Source organism: Crocodylus siamensis, chromosome 1, assembly GCF_052110815.1.
Source record: "Crocodylus siamensis isolate JL-2025a chromosome 1, ASM5211081v1, whole genome shotgun sequence".
Lineage (NCBI taxonomy): Eukaryota > Metazoa > Chordata > Crocodylia > Crocodylidae > Crocodylus > Crocodylus siamensis.
The window spans coordinates 242,664,789-242,684,634 of NC_143395.1; the positions used below are offsets into that span (position 1 = coordinate 242,664,789).

At 40.7% G+C, this 19,846-nt stretch overlaps 1 protein-coding gene across 17 annotated transcripts in view; it reads right to left on the reverse strand.

Annotated features, from left to right (window-relative positions):
• ROBO2 (roundabout guidance receptor 2) overlaps positions 1–19,846 on the reverse strand; it is a 663,916-nt gene that overhangs the window by 181,622 nt on the left and 462,448 nt on the right. For all 17 annotated transcript variants that reach the window (XM_090059886.1, XM_090059876.1, XM_090059819.1 and 14 more), the window contains exon 5: positions 9,538–9,676. In XM_090059886.1, coding sequence (XP_089916012.1) covers positions 9,538–9,676 — 139 coding nt within the window. The remainder of the gene's footprint in view (positions 1–9,537; positions 9,677–19,846) is intronic.

Genomic DNA, 19,846 nt, shown 5'->3' on the forward strand with positions numbered 1-19,846 from the left:
CACAGCACTATAGTATTATTAACTCATATTTCATTGAAAGGTCATTGTCCCCTTCATTGTATCTAGAGGAGGATGCAGTTAAATCCCTAACTATCCCATCTATGAAATATAAATGTTGTTATGAAGTACTGCTTTTGTGCAATAGAATTCACAATTACACAGTTCTTACTGGAAGAGCTTTCAGGACCTGATCCTGAAAAGTGTTGGAGACAAAAGTTAATGTACATTCAAAACATCTGTAGGGCCCAAGCCATTTATGAATGGTTTTTCTTAAAAGCTAACCTGACTGCTTTAATTTGCTTAAAAGAACTAAATAAGTCCCATCCAAAACCATTCCAAGGAGTCCTATGTAGTAGAGAATAAGGGACTGAATTTTACAATCTTATCTCGTACGCACAGTTTTAAACACACAAGAAATTACAGATGGAGATGGTGGAAAGTAGTGCTCTATTTGACAGAATCAGTAGCCATAAAATGTCCATGTACATAGTTCATAGATTCATAAATTGTAAGGGTGGAAGGGATCTCAGAAGATTATCGGGTCCAGCCCCCTGCAGGCAGAAACGACAACTGGGGTCAGGTGACCTCAGGAAGGTGACCATCCAGTATCCTCTTGAAGATTTCCAGGGTAGGCGATTGCACCACCTCTGGAGGGAGTTTATTCTACAGTCTGGTCACCCTAGCTGTGAAGAAGTTTTTCCTAATGTTGAGCCTGAAAAGGTCTTCCAGGAGTTTGTGGCCATTACTTCCCCAAGGGTGCCCTGGTGAACCCTTGATGTACTCAACAAACCCTTGATGTACTCCCCTAATGTACCTGTAAGCTGCTACCAGGTCCCCTCTCAGCCTTCTCTTTTTCAGGCTGAAGAGTCCCAGGTTCCTCAGCCTTTTCTCATATGGCTTGCTGTGCAAGTCTCTGATCATATGGGTGGTTCTTATCTGGACTCTCTCAAGTTTTACCACATCCTTGTTGAAGTGCAGCACCCAGAACTGGACGCACTACTCCAGCTGTAGTTTCATCAATTCTGAGTACAGTGGAAGAATCACTTCCTCGGTTTTCCTGGACATGCACAGATTGATGCATGCTAGAGTATTATTTGCCCTGATGGCTACTAGGGCTGTAAGACATTTTGGCAGCTGTTTCATTTCAGAGGTGTTTTGAGCCATTTTGGTGCCTGAAACAGTGAATCCAAGTTGAAACAGAAGGCTCCAAAACATCTCTGAAACTAAATAAGGCATCTGAAACATTTTGGAAATGTTTTGAAAAGTTTTGGACTTTTGGAGCTGGGCTTGCAGGGAAACAGCTGTACGCTGCTGCTCTCCTGTGGTACTCAGCTCTGCAGGGAGCAGCTATCTGTGCCAGGGGTCTCCTCATGCTGCTGCTCACCCTATGTTGCCCTGGTGAGGCAGGGCTATACGGGGTGGGCAGCAGTGGTTAGCAGGCCCCTGGCGCACATTGCTGCTCCCTGCAGAGTCAGGTCATGGGGCAGGGACCAACAGCTTGCTTGCCACTCTGTGCTACTTCCCTGCCCCACGACCTGATTTGACAGGGATCAGAGATGTGCACGGGGGTCTCCTCACCTACACGGAGGGCAGTAGCCCTCCCCCTCCCCTGGATGAGCCATTCATGGCCCTGTCCTGTTCCGCACTGGGACTCCAGGCACCACTTGGCTGAGCAGTAGGGCTGGGCAAAGCTTGCAACCCATTTGAAGTAGATTCAGAGGAGATTCAGTGGAGCCGAATCCCTGAAACAGACTCAGCCAAAACAAAACAGGACAGTGAGCCAAAACACCAAAACGAATCACTGTCCTCTGAAACAGCTGAATCTGAAACCAATTCAAAACACAAGCATTTTGCACAGCCATTACTGGCTACACTGCCGGCTCATACTCTAGTGTATTATTACCCCCAGGTCCCTTTTGTTCATGGTGCTGGTCAGTTTGGCACTGCCAAGCCTGTAGGTGTATAGGGGGGTGTTTGTCCCCAGGTGGAACAGTTTATATTTCTTAATGTTGAACTTCATCTGGTCCCGACCTGCACAGCTGTCTAGATTCAACTGTATCTGTAGCCCACCTTCAAGCGTAACCACGCTTCCCCAAAACTTGGTGTTGTCCGTGAATTTGGCCAGTGAGCTCGTCACCTCCACATCCAAATCACTGATAAAAGATTTGAAAAGCACTGGACTAAGCACTGACCCCTTGGACCAAGCACATCTTGCCAGGACGACACAGATCCATTCATTAGGACTCTCTGGGTCCTACCCTGCAGGCAGCTTCATATACACCTAAATGTCTCACAGTTAAGCCCACAATTTTCCAAATTTGTCACAAGAATATTGTGGGATACTATATCAAAGGCTTTTTGGAAGTCAAAGTATACAGTATCAACCTCTTCTCTCTTATCCAGGTGGCGAGTTACCTGATCATAAAAAGAGAGGAGGATGGTAAGGCAAGACCTGCCTGAAACAAAGCTATGTTGGCTATCATTCAGAATCCTACCTTCTGCGAGCCTATCACATATAGACTCCTTAATGAATATTTCTAGGATTTCTATTTCCCTGGGATAGAAGTTAGGCTAATTGTCCTATAGTTATCTGGGTCTTCCCTCTTCCCTTTCTTGAAGATGGGCACAACATTGGCCTTCTTCCAGTCCTCAGAGACCTCTCTGGAGCGCCACAAGTTTTGGAAGAGTTTCACCAGGGTTCCACAATGACTTTGGCCATCTCCTTCAGCACTCTCCGATAGAGTTCATCCAGTTCTGCTGACTTACATATGTCTAATTTCTTTAATTGATCACAGCAGTTCTATGGCAATAGTAGAAAGGCACTTAATCCTGGCCTGTTCGTTCTGTACCCTATCTAGCATGATTTTAGCTGAAGGCATAAGGATAAGATGTTAGTTTTAAAAATAGGTGAAATATAATTCAGCTGCAATGCCTTTTTATATGAGGCCAAAATATAGCCAAGTGTCTGCCAGAATAAAAGATAATCTCTAGTTAAGTCCTAATGTGACTTGTAATTAAAGTACAAACACATAAAATTTAATCAAATTAAATGAAAAAATGCATTTAAAAATACTGGGTAATTCTGCTTGTACAATAGAAAATAATGTATATATTTTAGCCAAGGGTATTTTTAAACAGATATTTTTAATTCACATCTTGAGTAGAGAATAAACCAGATTAATTCTCTCAACTTTAAATAAAGAACAAACCAGATTTCTGCTATTTGCTGGGCTGTTTCATATAACTCACAATCTCCTATTGCTTGTGTAAACTCCACACCATTTCTATTCTGAAGTATACCTTAAGGTTTCCCAGCTGACTTTCTCCCACTGTGTGGGCAGCATGTAGAACAAACACCTCTTTTTGGTGGTGCAGCTACCACTTGTCATTCCTTAATACAATACTCATCTAATCAGACAGTGTCTCTAAATGCAACTTGCAAGTGCAGGTTGTAATTTCATTAAGGATGTATTTAAAGAGCTAAAGCAGCTGTTCTGGGCTGGAATACCAAAGAAAGAGACCTATGTGATTGCTACTTAGACTTTTTTAAGGCAAATGAAAAATACATTCTCTGAGCTAGCTTCAATCTCATGAAGATCTGGCACTGCTGTCTTCTTCTGCATAAAAAGGTTTAAACAGTTATTGCAGTGTGTCATAAATTTTAACTTATAATTGAAACTCTCTTCACTTCCTTTGGAAAAAAAATCCTGTGTTACTTGCTATGTAATTATAGGCTATGCAGCTGCTCTCTTAGGCTTTTCCAGAAATTTTGAAGACATGAAACACTACACAAACTCTATTCAAATTGTATTACATTCCAAGCCAAAGAAACGTCTTTCTCCATGCCATGAATCTCAGACAATAATAGTGTTCCCCTTTCTATTCTGAGGGCTAAAAAGTAGAACCAAGACTTGATTTAGGGCATATGCAGTAAAAAGTCATTACTGTAACTCCCCATCACTTAGGAATCTGAAAGTGCAAGTCCCGTGTGTGAGGCCCATATCACAGCTTCACAAATGTCCTTGAAAAAGAGTATATCCTGAGATTTACATATTGCTAATGTGCCCTAATCATTCAGCCTAACCACTTCTATTTGGTTGCTTTGAAAGCTTCTTTTGTCCTGTTTACCTGTGTCATTTCTAATGCAAAGAAACTTTATTCATGAACTATTGAACTGAATATTTCAGCAAGGGGCATAAGGCTAGTGACCCCACAATTTCCTTTTCACCTTCAGTAGCTTGACATGAGTAATACTTTATTAATTATTCCCTAGCTATTATGCACTGCAGTAGCAAGGGATTTAATGAACAATTTTTAAAGCAATTAAAATAAAATATAAACCATGTGCCTCTATCCTTGACTCACAATGCATTTCAGTCTTGGGTCATTGACTCCAAGTGGACGGCCTTTGGAATAAAGCTTTACACATCCCAGACTCTACACTGTAGTATTATTTTCTCGGCTAGCATCATACCAAAATTTATAAAATAATGTAAGTTGAGATAAAGTTATGAAGGAACCCTTGTTATTAGCAACAATAGTAAGCATTGCAATGACGTAGGCATCTTTTTTTCAATTATTATACAACACACTATGAAGTAATAGTGATATAACTGACTGTGTTGCATCTTAATCACATGAAGTGATTATGCTTTCTTTACCTTTACATTTCTCAGTAAAGGAAAACTTTTAAAAAGATTCAAAACTCGACACAGAGGGAGAAAGAGAAGAATTTTTTAAGGCTATGTATGACCCAGTCCTGCATACTGGTCCATGTCTGTAGACCCCTATGTTCAGAGAAAGAGGGTTAAGCTGTCTATGACAAAATCAAACTATCATTCTAATTATTTTAGTACCACTGAGCTATAAACTTCTGAAAGTTGAAATGTCTAAGGGAAATCTTAATACCCCTTTTATAATTGTTACCCTACTAGGCTTCTACTATAATCCTGACATTGTAATCCTTGGATGAAAACAAAAAGATAATATCATTTAAAAAACAAAATATATATTAGCATTAGGCAGCTGCACAAAGAATGTCATCAGCTGTGGTTTGTTTTTGTAATAACGCAAAAGAAAAACTTTCTAAAGGTTTCAGTCTTGAATGTAAATGGTAAAAGGCTTATAATATAGAAGACAAGAACTAGTTTTATTCTCTCAAATAATCTCCCATTCATTCAAAGTAAAACTACTTAGAGGTTTTTTTCTCCTCAACTGACAAAGACGTCATTCTGTCTCACATCCACTTTTCTTTGTCCACACTAGAAAAAAATCTAACAAAAATATTTGTTTTATCCCAGCATGCACACTAGAAAAAAATTTAACAAAAATATTTGTTTTACCCCTTCATGCTCTAAATTTAGATGTCCTGATAAAACATAATATGAAATGGCTTGGGACCCCCCGGTATATTCTGCTCTGGGAAAGATAAAGACATTAATTGAAGCTTCTGTTTATATAAATAGTGCACATCTCTTTAAATCAAGATTGGATGTTTTCTTAAAAGATATGCTTTAGTTCAGCCATACCTCTTGGATTTGAAGCAGGAATTAACTGAGGGGAAATCCTGTTCTGTTATTTAGGAATTCAGGACTAGGTGATCACAATGGTCCCCTCTGAATTTATGAACTGGAGTATGCTTTTGTTCTAAGGACCAGACTCAGACAAAGACTTTACTGGTGAACTTTCAAATTATAAATGCAAAAAACTGTTAATGTAATATTAAACTGCACTGAAAGAACACTACAAAACATCTGGAGTATTCTCTAGTGCCTGAAGCTGGTTATGATCAGAATGCAACTATGTATCTCTCCTTCATTTATTTAAAGAACAATGAAAACCATTCTACGTTTCCCCTTTACATTTAGACAACCTCGTGCATTTCTTAAAAAGAAATGTCCATTAAGGAAAAAAGCAAATTATAACATGGTGTGAAATTAAACAGGTTTTTATTATAGTTTAAATATGAGAAGAGCGAGAGGAACATAATATCATTGGAATGAACATGCACTAATGAAATATAAAACTTGATTGCAAAGCACTGTCAGTTCAGCATCTGTCATTTCTACTTATAAGCCTGACTTAATAGTAGTAATAATGATTTTAAAAATACAGAAAGACACTCCTAAGTCACTAGAACACAACAGATTCTATAAGAGCTATCGTACCCAGAATGCACTAAAAACATACAGCAGTAACAAAGCAAAAACAAATAAACCCTTCATATTCCCAGACATCAGAAGCTGTACTTCAGCGTGCGCATTTCAATCACAAGCTTTCCTCCTGGTGGTTTTCCAGCTAAAGGTATACACACCTATTGGGCACAAAAGCTATGTCAAAATGTTTTTGTTTTAAATGGGAAAGTAAAGATATATTTTGAATAAGTCTAAATGCAATTAAGCCTATTCAAAAGCATTAGGAAAGTACTCAAAATCATTCAGTCTGATTTTTTAATCATTGTATTTAAGGCAAAAAGGAGTAAAAACCCAAAGGTGGAAACATTACCAGGTATAGTATTGTTACTAAGAGTTGCACCATTAACTTCAATGTGATTGTGTACAACAGTAAGAACTACATTTGGCAACAGCATTTACCAGATCAAGCCCTAAAATATATCCAAACACATGATCATTATTACATTTACTATGCCATAATAAGAAAAAATCTAGTTGCTGTACCTTAAAGACACAGCTATGTGTTTGTGTGTGTAGTTGTGTGTAACACTTAAAAGAAAAACTAAAACAATTAGTGTATAGTTAGAAAATTAGGAAACAGAATTTCTTTGTTATCTTCTTAATTTTATAAACCCAGAAGATTTTCAAATGGCAGGGCATGGAGGACCGCTAAATTAGTTGTAACAAGCAACCAGTGACAGGAGTTAAATCAATGGATACTATAGTGTACACATAGAAAAAAACCTGTTATATCACAGTTTGGGCTGTTTTCTTTTTGCAATATCTTAGTAGGTTGTTACTTTCTAAGAAACGTTATTTAACATTTTATGAAAACCTGGCACCTTTAAAATGGTGGGAAAACTCAGAACCACTAACAAGTTTTAAATACTTGATACGAGGGTGAAACTTTTAGGAGTTATTGGGCATGTCTACACATGCATTTATGCCAGCTTACATTTACTGCATGTTAACTTACTGCACGCTAAGTGGGAATAGGCAAGTGTCTACATGTGCAGGTCAGAGCACATGTGCAGGACAGAGCAGGTCAGGGTGAGGGTGGGGTCAGAGTGAAAACTGCAGGGTTGTGGCCTGGTTTTCAGAGAACCAAAATGTTGGTCAGTTTCTGCACAAATGGCATGGCCTTGCAGTCACGATCAAACTGACTGTCATGACTGGTCATGGCCACCCACTATGGACACAAGGCCTTGGCCTTCATGCAGCACTGCCATGCCAGTCAGGAGTGGCCTCTCTCATGCATCCCATCCAACAGGACATCATAAACATGGGTGATCAAGCTCACACTGTGTGCAAACTGCCTCTGTACCTCCACACCTCCCAGAGGACCACAAGGTTGTGCACCTCCTCCTGGGCCCAGTTGTGCACCTCCTCCACAGCCAGCCAGGCAGGAGACCTGGGGAGCTTTGACAGTTCGGCAGAGGGAGCAGCAGACTGCAGCCCTTTACAACACTCACCTGTGACCAAGGAGCAGCTCTGGCTAGTGGACAGGATTAACAGCATCAGCCTGGGTCCTGTCCAGGGAGCACACAGGGCTTGCAGTCCCCCAAGCTCCTGTGCAGTGTGCCTCAAGGCACAAAATGGCTGTAGGCTTGCAACTGGAGGCTAACAGAGAGCAGCACAGCCCTAGGGAAGGGGAGGGGAGCAGCCAGGAGTCCTGGAACTGGGCTCTGGACAGCCTAGTGGTTGGGCAGACCCAGTAGGGAGACCCCTGGATTACTGCGCCATAAGACATCTACATGTGTGTAACTGGTCAGTAACTAATCAGGCATAAATCTGATACCTGCATGATGCAGGTGTCAAATTTATGATCAAATCAGAATAAGTCCCCATAGTTACTGTGTGGTATGGGAATGGACATATGGACATGCACCCATACTGTGCAGTAATTTTGTTTACTATGCAGTAAATGTGCATGTGTAGATGAACCTATTCAGTCTGCCAAGGAAAGATGAGAGTTAGGGGAAGGGATTTGGAATGCTTGCTGAATTTCTAAATACAATATTCTTGTCATCTCCCCAAATATTTTATCAAAATACAAGCTTATTATTGACATGATACAAGACACAGAAATAAGACAAAAACATTTCTTGCTTAGGAAGCTAGAAAGGAAGATTCCAATTTTCAGTAGAAATTATTATTTAATTGGCTGAATTAGCAGTTATTTTCATGTCTCCTTGTCTATATAAGGAGACTGTGGGGTCAGCATGGCACAGTATATAATTTACCACGGAAATGAACATGAGATTCATTGGAAAATGCATGGAATCATTATATCTACTGTATATCAACAGTGGGTGCATCTACACAAGGAGCTACATCGCTGTACCAACAAGCTACGGTGACATAGCATTGGTGGTCATGAACTGTGATGCTGACGCTACTGTGCAGTAGGGTCAGAAATGACCCATGAACCTCTGGGACTGTGCAGGAATGGCAGTTTCTGCACAGTCATGTAGTTCTTGCTAAAGAACTGCCCAGTCAGGGGTATGTGTAGATATGCCCAGTAGATCACAAAACAACCATTTCTAACAAAACACAGTATCACTGTTGAGAAAAATGCTCCTGTTTTTATCAGTTAAGGAAGGAGGAATGTATGGTCGCTAAGAGCAATCATAACCTTACTCAACTTCTGTTGTGCTCAGCTGAACAAGCCAAGATCATTTCACTTAATCTTCTAAATGTATCTTTATTCTTTGGATTACCTCAGTAGCTCTTTCTCCACTTGTTCCAGTCTGAATTCAACTTCCTGGAATGTGGTTGACCTGAACTGGACGTGCTATTCTAGATGGAGTCTCTTTACTTTCTTTTTGCCCAATTCCAGTCTTTGTTACCTATTTTCTAGAATATTAAAAAAAAAGTATTTCCCCATCCTGAATCATGGCGGAAGAAGGGAGAAGCAGCCAGCAAAACATGGTATGCTGCCCTATTTTTATACATTTTACATTAATATTTCCTGGATGACAGTGCAGTCTTTGATTTGGAAGCTTCCTGTTGAGCATCACTGAATTGTATTTTAGGATTACTCGCTAAATACAATCTACCCTGCTACAATCTTCATCTTTATTTCTAGGTACAGGTCAGATATGTTTATCAACTACAGAGAATTCCCGTATTGGGATAATACCTCTTCCCTCTCAATTAAGCCATTAATCAAACGATTAAACTCTGGATGGATTCCCTTAACCACCAGCCTGGAAGCATATTTTAAAGAGTCATTGGCCAACAATCAATAAAGCTTCTTTATCTATAACATCTGATAACAGGTTTTATGTCAGTGACCAAAGCAGGGAAAATTAGTCAGACAGTGAGGACTGAAAACACTGAGAACAAAAATGGCTACTCTTACCTTCCTCGTGGCAAATCAGCATCATCTTTCTTCCATCGGACTGTTGGCTGTGGATCTCCCTGGACTTGACATCGGAATTCTACCACCTCTTCTTCCAGGACCACCTGGTTAATTGGCCTCCTGAGAAATGTGGGTCGTTCTTGAAAGAGATTTTAAAAGTGATCTAGTGAGTTAGGATGGCTAAAGCTACATTTATTTATGACTTTTTACCACCATTTTGTTTACTAGTTTACTGAATCAAGGGAAAGGAAGCTAATGTCTGAATATCATCAATAACTGTAATTGATGTCAAACTCAGGACTAGGATGGAGGACCAGTGGCTGCCACATTATATTGTAATAGTAAAAACTGCAGAAGGATTAAGGCACTGAGACTATTTTTGTTCTTTGCTTGGGGAGCAATTAGCACAATAGGTTCTTGGTCCTTAACTAGGAAAACAATTGATGTAACTGCATCTACTATAGCTTCAAATACACAGCCTCAAGCAAGAAGAGACTATACACGCATAGGCTTAATCCAGGCAAATTCAAAGAAGGCTAGAAAGAAAACTTCCACAAAATGACTAGAGGTCCAGGAAACATGATTTATGAGGAAAGGCTGAAAGAGATGGGATTATTTAATCTGGAAAAGAGAAGACTAAAGGGAGATTTAATAACAGTCTTCAAATAGCTGAAGGGTGTTATAAAGACGGTGGTGATAGACCATTTTTGGTGGCAGCAGAGGACAGGACAAAGAGTCTTAAATTATAGCAAGGGAAATTTAGGTTGGGTTTTGGGAAGAACTTTCTCACTATGAGAATGTTTAAATGGAACAGGCTACCCAGAAAGGAACCTCCATCCCTGGAAGTTTTTAAGATCAGGTTAGACAAACTTTTGGGTGGGATGATTTAGTCAGGGATAATTTTGCCTTAAATGAGATGGCTTCCTGAGGTCCTTTCCAGCCCTACAGTTCTATCTCAGCATGTAAATGAACACTGAAGAACTCATGGCAGGAGTGGAGGGATAGAAAGGAGGGCATAGCCAGAAAAAAAAAGGGAAGAGGAATGGGATTACTAGCCTTCCCTCCACCCCATGTCACAGAGTGGGACCAGTGAGTAGTCTGCACCATTCACAAGGAGACGTCCCAACAGAGCACTCTAGCTCAGTCTGCACCAGCCCATAGAGCTTTTAACATCCTAAGGATTTGTCAATAAAGAACAGTCCAGTAGTCTACTTATTGTGGTATCCTGGCTTGTACAATAATCAATACCTTAATGCTGGAGGGGGAAGTAAAAACTCCCTGTAGTGTACCAACACCAATTTAACAGTGCTGTAAATGGGGTTCTTCCTAATCTCCACTGCTAACTTCACCAAAGGAAATGAAATTATGCTGTGAATAATGAGTTCTCTTTACCCTTGCTACATTAGTTTGCAAAGCTACAAATATTATTAATTGTCATAATATTACCCAGGCCCTTTTAAAAGCCAGACACAGGACCACAATCTGATCTCAGATGTACTAGTACAAATTCAAGATAATTTCATTTCCAGGGATGACAGTTCAGTCTCCAAGTTGCCTCTGGCTCACTCATATTTGGTTCTACCCTTCTGATTCTGCCCCCACAACCTTTTATTGCCGAAAATGTTTAACAATCAAAGTAAAAACAAGTCGTGAAACTAAAGTTATCATAACAAGTAATTTTTAAGAGCAGTATTTTAAATTTATCAGACCCTGAATTAATGTCAATCTCATCAAGGTGAGAGACAAATGATGGCAGTTAAATTACTCCAAAAAGTGCAATGGGGCAATAAGATAAGAATCTGGCCCAGAGTTTGGCTTGATAGTGTGCCAGGGCAGTGGATATTACACAGAAACACATTGCAACACAAACAGTTCTCTTGAAAGGACATTTTAAGGTTGCACGTAAAACTTAAGTAATGTCAAAATAAGGACTGTCTGTATAAGATTTTTTTGTCCTCAAGTACACATGCATTTTCAGGATACTTTTTAACAATATGATCATATGCTATATTTTCCAAATATCACAGAATGGATTGTATTCAGTTAATTCAATATTTTATTGTTCAATGTGTGGCTACAGGCCTTTCTTAACTGCACCTAATTTAAATCTGTCTTTAGAGAGAGAATTATTAATTTTCTCATACACTGTTCCAAGCTACAGAAGACAAGTTTTTCACAATAATGCTGTATGGGGCCACGGTGGTAATTTCTCTATTTTATAGATGGGAAACTCAAATACAGAGAGATTAAAGTTAAAAAAAAAAACCTAAGCGCTATTTTAGGTGCCCAGTCTCAGCTACCTGATTTTTCAGAATATTTTGCATTATGTAGCATTTTATCAGCTGAGCTCTGACTGAACTCTGGTGAGACTAAGTGCTCAGAACTTTTCTAAATTAAACTCAGAGTCTCAAGTCAAACAGAAAATAGAAATAGCGACCACCTGTTAAAAATCTGTTTATCCAGCATCACGTTCTATGGCACATGCAAGAATAGCCACTAGAGGGGGATGAGATATTTTGCCAGTGGGTTTCTCACACAGTTTCTAATGGAAGGGTGACACTCAGGAATCTCAGGTTCTCTTCCAAATTGTAGAGGGGAAGGTTTTCTCTAGCAGACAGAATTGTTTCCCAATCCTTGCAAGCTTCTGCCCTATCCGTTATAAACACACTCAGTCCTATTTCTTTCCCCCAAACTGGAGATCTGTAGCCTCCAAGTCCTGACACATTTTCTATCCCAGATCAGGCCAAACCTTATCTCCGCTTCTGTATTCCCAGGCTCCACCTGCTCCTGCCAGTGTTCTTGTCCAGGCATTCCTCCTCCCACCCCCAGTTCCTCATATTAAATTTCCTTGCCACAGTCCCCCAGGCCCAGCTCTTCCTCAGGTTTTTTTTTCCACCAGCCTTGTACAATATAAACACACTTCTCTCCCTGCACTGTACCCATATCATTCATTGCAAACTGCTATTGGTCCCAGTTTCTTTGAGTGCATTCCTTGCCCAGTCCCACTGTTCCTGCTATCCCTTTGTCCAGCAGTCCCTCTCTCGGCTCTATGTGAAATTTATCTTTTCCTCTTCTCCTCCCCTTTTCATCTGATCCCAGTGGTTCCCAGTCATAGTTTCCTTGACTATGTCCTTGCCCTGTCAACCCTCCAATTATTTTTGTCCAAAACTACTCTCACTTCAGACATGGTGTTTTTCCCCTCTGTGCTGAACCTGGGCAGCTTCCTTGTCCATATTGCCTAGGTTGAGGCTGGGGCACTGGCAGCACAAGGAAAATCAGTTCCACATGAGCCCTAAGCTGCAGCTGTGGGGAAAATCATGCTTGGGCATGCATAGGATCTTCAGAGTTTTAGCTATGTAGCACTAGATGGTCTCTATGGATTATGCAGAAACAGTAGCTTATATGCCTTCTACCTCCATTCCCACACCTACGCAAATGCCAACTTCAACTCCATCCACATCCCTGAGCTTGTAATTTGACCTCATTTGGACATATTTCATAGGGAAGGTCAAAACCACATTCCTGACATAAAGACTCTATTCCTGCCAATTTTCATACCTTCTTCTTAAGCATGAGCAAACTACAGCCAGAATTTAGCATGGACAATGCAACATTTCCTTAGCCTCATTCTTGGCAACAGCTCAACTATTTTGGCTGGGAAAATACAAATAAAATAAGTTTGAGACAGCACAAAAAATTTGGTTTAGTTTCAAAATTTTAGGCCAAAGTTTTAAGTAACAAGAGCCACGGTCTAGTAATGGAAAATGTAAGGAAACCTTAAAAATATGTGATGTTACCAGCCCTGTCTGTAATGCAATGGATCTAGAGGAGAACAGTCTCATCCTCATGATAAGAAAAAAAAAAACCCCTTTTTCTAAACTGACTTAAGCATTTAAATCAGAATACTGGAGCTACATACATCTTACCCCAGACTCTAATCTGAATTTATATGCAATTTCATGGGGATCAGCTCCAGAGGCTTCTTTTGGAACAATTTTATCAAGGTAGTCCTGAGTCAAGAAATTTAGAGCTGGATCCAAGTGATCTAAAGCAGTGGTAGCCAACCTTCTCTCCCTTTGGGTTGGATAAGCAATTAGGTCAGTCTGCAGGATGGATTCAGACTCTGGGCCCAATCAGGCGAGCAGTATTGGTACAGCCAGGGCCTGATCCAAATGTGTGAGGCTTGGATCTGAGCCCAATGAAGTTATGTGGGGCCAGCAGAAAGTGACCCAGCTGCACAGCAACTGCCCAGACAGGGTCTGATCCACGTGCAACAACGTCCCGTATGGGGCTGAATCCAGCCATGCAACTACGGCCTGGACAGTCCCTGATCCAGCCATGTACAGTGACAGTGTGGCCCACACTGCCAAATTTCCAGACTCATGGGAATCTCTGTGGGCTGGATGAAATGGCTCCATGGGCCAGATGTGGCCCCTGAGTTGGGGTTGAGCTTTCCTGATCCAAAAGTTAAAAGCAAATGAAGTGTGTTGTTCCAGTCCATCTGTGTTACGCAGCTAAAAGTAGATATATGCGTGCAACTGCACATGTGTCTCTGTGTATGTATTTACAAATATCCCTTTGCAAGCCATTTGCATTCTGGATGTGTAGTTACATTATGTTTAATTAACACACAAACACTGGTGTGACTTAACACACACATTTCTGTCAACACAAAATATAGCAGATGAGGGACAAAAAAAAATCTAGTATTTTAAAAAAATCTAGTATTTAATGGACACCATAATATTCATTAAGTCGGCACCTGGCAGTATGTTTCCTCACAGAAGGCCAGAACAAAATCCTAACCCAGTTTGAGAGAACCTTATTTATGACGAGTCAACAAATAGCCCAAAGGTCTCTAGACAGAGCACTTGATTTTACATGAAGGCAGTTTAAATGTATCTGTTTCTTTAAGGCCAGCTTTCAGAATTGCATATTTTCCACTACAGTTAAGAATTTGCTTGAAAATAAACAACTGCATAAGTGCAGACCACAGTTATCAAGGACATGCAAATTACAATGGCTGTTATTTCCATTTTGCCATCATCTTTGCATTTTGCACAGTGTGAATCAGGAAAGAAGAAGTTCCCTCTTATGTTGTTTTCTGCATTTGCATCACTCAGACAGCCCCCTGAATATGTCCAATAGCTAATTATACAGCTATAGAGTGATCAGAGTGAATGCCATTGCCAATGCAATTAACATTCTTTATGTGAGATTAACTGGATTTGAATCACCTGCATAACTTGCTTACAATGTTAAATCTCTCAGGAGACAGTGCACGCTGCTTGCCAGTGCATGCTAAATAAAATATGTTTCTCACACAGTCAAGTCAAATCCAGTTTTAAATCCAAACTTAGGAAAATATGAGGGTTTTTTTTTTTTAAATGCTTTGGCCATAAATAAAGTCTTGTGGTATAATTAAGCATTGTAATTCTGTCAACAATACTCAGAACATCATATATCTGAGAAAATAGCAAGGAATGGTTATAAATTAAAATGATAGGCACGTATAACATTTTTAATGTAGCTATTTTATAAGCTATTTTATAAGCTTCAACTGAGTAAATAAAGAACCCACTGCCTAGACTTTGTTTCTCTGATGAATATTAAAAGTCTTTGAAGAGGGCTATAAAATAGGTCATGGTTATATGTCATGTCAGCTAGTTGTGCTATTACTAGAACAACCTTTATAACTTCAGAATAAACTTTGCTTGCAGTTATAAAAGTGGCTTCTTAATGCAATCAGAAATCCAGACAGACACCTACAGCATGTTGCAGAACTTGAGTGACACACTTTGAGAAAATTTGGCTTTAGTATTTCAGAGGATATTTTGGCATAAGCCTGAAAAACTGATCCTACCTAGATCTGTAGAAGTATCCTGTTCATGAATTGTGGTTGAACCATGATATAGTTCTAGTACTAGTTTCTTTATTTAACAAATTGTTGTGGACTACAGTCCATTAGAGAGGCCCTGATGACCTTGAAGATGTGCCATTGCCCTCTGTGTGCTCCTCAAAAAAGTTAGATGACCATGTATAGGAAGTCAAAATCTAATTTAAGTGATTCTGACTGCCTTAATACCTTTTTCTGCCAAGAAAACTACTGGATTGTGAATGATGTGATGGTTCTTCTTCTATATACATTCAATTAGATTTAGAATTGTTTTCTCCTCTTTTACTAGAAGAAAGGGATCATTTATTTAAACTGTCTTTGTCTTACAGAATGAAACATTCAAAGCTGTATAAAGGTTTTTTTTTCAAAAAGAAAAAAAAATGGCAAATATGGTGTGGGAGGGGCAGCAACCTTTTCCACCCCGGATTATCATAAAAAAATAAAAAAGAGTTACGCCCGTCTTTCCTTCTTCTGTACCAAGGGTAAAGAATGGTTCATTCTTCCCCCTTCCTCAATTTCTCCTCCATCACAGTGAGTGGCACAACAAGGAAAATTTGTGGAATGTACATGGTGGCAACATTTTTTGAAAAACTCCAGTAACTTCTCTCTGGGCACATCTACACATGCTATTCATTCACATTAGGCTTACTGCATAGTATTGACTTCCCTGGGAGAACTTCTACTAGATGCAGATTTGCTCCCAATGGGAGCAGAGTGGTACAGGGCTGCTCCTGCTCTGCTCTGTAATAGCCAGGGGGAGCTCCAGGTTCCTCTGGGAGCCAGCTGGAGGGCTGGTAAGGGGCATGGACCAGTCCCAATGTGCATGGGGCCAGGAGAGCTCTTCCAGCTGTAGTGGCAGCTGTCTCCTGGCCTCATGCACACTGGGAAGAGACCTGATGTGCATCAGGCCAGGAGACAGCTGCCCCTGCAGTGAAAAGAGTACTCCTGGCCCCATGCCCATTGGGACACACAGCAATCAACTCCCCACTGGGTGGGGTTTCCCTGCCAAAAAGGGGGTTAACTGGCAATTGTCCTGGGTGTGTGGAAGCTGTCAGCAAGCCTCCTGCTGGGCAGGGGAGCACAGGGCTCATCAGTAGCTGCCTTGCTTGGGTTCCCATCCTGCCCACCTCCCTGAGTAGCCAGGTCTGTGCAGGGGGTTGGACTCAATGATCTGCTCAGGTCCCTTCCAACCCTAGAAACTATGAAACTATGAAACAGGGGACAGAGCTCCTTGGTCCCAGCACTGAGCTGCACCATGACCAAGGACAGAGAGCTCCCTGTCCCCTATGGCCCCCTGGTGCCTAGGCTGACTGGGAGCAAATTTGCTCCCAGCCAGTGCCTAAACAAGCATTACTGCACAGTTAATCTAGTGCCTACATTTACAGGTACTAACTGCACACTTGTCTAAAATACTGCACAGCAAATGCCCTGCATGTGTAGATGGTGACACTTTACTGCACAGTAAATCTGCCTACTGTACAGCAAAGTGTCTCATACAGATGCATTCTCTCTCTCCAAATGTTTGCTCATATCTGTATTTTACTCTTTGAGTGAATCCAAAGCAATGAGGAGGCAGGGTAGATATGTACCTTTATAAAATAAATAAGATATAAACATATAGAGAGAGCATAAGCTTTCGTTAACCTGCATTCATGTAAACTAGATGCTGTGAAAGGGCCTGCAGAAAACAGAGTCTAAGAAGAAGAGAGAATTTAGCATACAAAAAACAAGGGACGGAAAGAGGGAAGGGGGAGGGAAGGAGAGGGACAGAGACATAGAGGGACAGAGAGAGAAGTAGGGGGAAAGGTGGAGGCGGTACTGCCTGAAGGGAAAAGCAAATGAGCGGTAAAACCATAGAAATAAAGGGAGTCACAAACATTGATCCAGGTCATCAAATAAGAATCTGCAGTTCCTGTTTAAACCATACTTAATGCAGTCCAGTATGTGGCTGATTTCTTGTTCTGCAATTTCACATTTAAACTAGTTTTTAAATTCTTTTTGTCTGAGAAGAGTAATCCTGAGGTCAGCAAACTCATTGTCCAGGGATGCTGAAGTACTTTGCCACAGGGTTTTGTGCATTTCTGCAACTAATTGCAGATCTGTGTTCAATCATTCTTACACATAAAGATTGCCCTGCCTGTCCAATGTAGACAGGAGAAGGGCATTGTAAACAGGTGGTGGTGTATATGACATTGGTAGAATTGCAGGTGAACCTTGCATGTTGTACATCTCATTAATAGGTACTCCTCATTATTAGGTCCAGTGATGATGTGGTCTGTATAGATGTGGCATTTAGATCCATTCCTTCCCATGTGTCCATGTTATAAAGATGTAATTGATGTACCTGAGGGACACCAGGGAATGAGAGGACAGCTGTGAAGCAAACAGACTTCCAGGTCTGTTGTAAATATGCAGTGGGCATATTTGTAGGTATAGGGAATTCCTATACCTGAAATACTTGTGTGTGAGGACAAAGTAGAAAAGGTTAAAGGCAACTGTCAGGGACAGTGGTCATTATGGCTTGTAATTTGTTCTTATGAAGAATATTGGTATAGAGAGATGTGACATTCACGGTAGTTAAGATGGTGTTTTCTGTAAGCTTGTCAATGGAGCCCAGTTCCAGACAGGGTGATCTCTACGTAAAAATGGATGAACACCAACCTAATGTCTATTGCAGAAAGACACAAAAGCCTGTGGAAGAACACTTCAACCTCCCTAGATACTCCATCACTGACCTTAGGATTGCTGTTCTCAGGCAAACAACAGTTAAAAACCGGTTGGAACACGCACACATGGAACAAGAAATCATCTACACACTGCACTGTGTTAAGTAAGGTTTAAACAGGGACTGCAGATTCTTATCTCATGACTGGGATTAATTTTTGTGACTCCCTTTGTTTCTATGGTTTACTGCTCATTTGCTCTTCTAGCACTGCCTCCCTCCCCCTCTTTCCCTTGTCTTTTGTATTCTAATTTCTCTCTCCACCTTCTACAGGCCCTTTTACAGCACCTGATCAAATGAATGCAGGTACTTTCTCTATGTACATATCTTATTTAGTTAGTCTATAAAGGTGCATATCTGCACTGCTTTCTAACTGACTTCAGACAAATTACTTCTCCAAAGCAATGTAGTCACCCTGCACAGTCCTATACAAACAGTGGAAGACAACTCTAGATTGGACTGGAGGACAACTCTGCCAAATGTAGCTTCCAGACTCGTAGCGTCTGGTGAAGGGGTGTACAGCACTCTAAGTGGCCTTGTAGATACCTGTAATGGAGGGAGAGAGCCCAAAGGCAGAGCCTGTCAGGCTAAGGTAGAGTAAGCTTTGATCTCCATAGGGAAGTCCACAGTACTGACTTTGCAGCACTCCTTGACACAATCTGAGATCAATTAGAGAATCTTTTGGTTGGAAACCAATGTGGGTTTTAATCTTTCAGCAGTGGAATCATAAAGCTGATGCAATCCCTGGAAAGGCACAGTCAAATGCAGGTAAAGGGACAAAGCTTTCTTTCCACAACAAGCATATTTAAATATGGTTCAGCTCTTGGAGAGAAAGGTTTTAGGAACAAAACAGATATGTGAATCTGCTGACTAGAATGCAATTCGCTGACAATTTGGGTGGAAAACTTGGGGCAAAATACAGTATATAGAGTGATCCATTAGTAGTGCCTAGATTTTAAGGCACCTTTCTTGCAGAATTGACAGCCAGGAATGAAATAGAAAGCACATGACCTTTGGTTCAGATGTCTGGCTAGTAATGGCAGTAAAGACTTGATTTTAGGTTGCAATGAAAGACCGTTGTTACACTTGAAGGAACACTCTACTCAAGGCATTATGGAACCTGGGCAGAAGAAAACATTGGCCTTCTGCAGTGTTGGTGAGCTGAGATAGTGGCTAGTTGCATTTTGAAAGGGTTGAGAGATAGGTCACCACACTGCAATACTAGAAGGTAATCTAAGAGCCTGTGTATACAGAGAGACCTGCATGGCACCAGCCTTAAAAAACAGTCCATTTAACCAGGGAAGTTTATCACCTAGAGGTTTTTCTCTTCTATGGATGGGGCTGCTTTGCAGAAGAGAAGCAGACTTCTCCTATCATTTAGGCTGATATTTATAGTGTGTTGCTTTATGGTGGGAAAGACAAGGTCCTAGAGCTCTTCATTGAGCTGACCTGCAGGTCAGAGAACTACAACTGCATGGTCCAGACAGGAGCAGCAGGATTAGTTGTGCAAGTCCTACATGGCCTTCTACAACATCAACAGAAATAGAGCTATGATTAAGACTGAGTGAGTCCCCCAGATCCAGAGAAAGAAGGGAATTATGCGAGTAATGTAACCATCTTGAGCTTGAACTTGCACATAAAACAGCTAAGCTTTCTGACATCATTCACCTTTTTTTCTCAAAGTGCGGAAG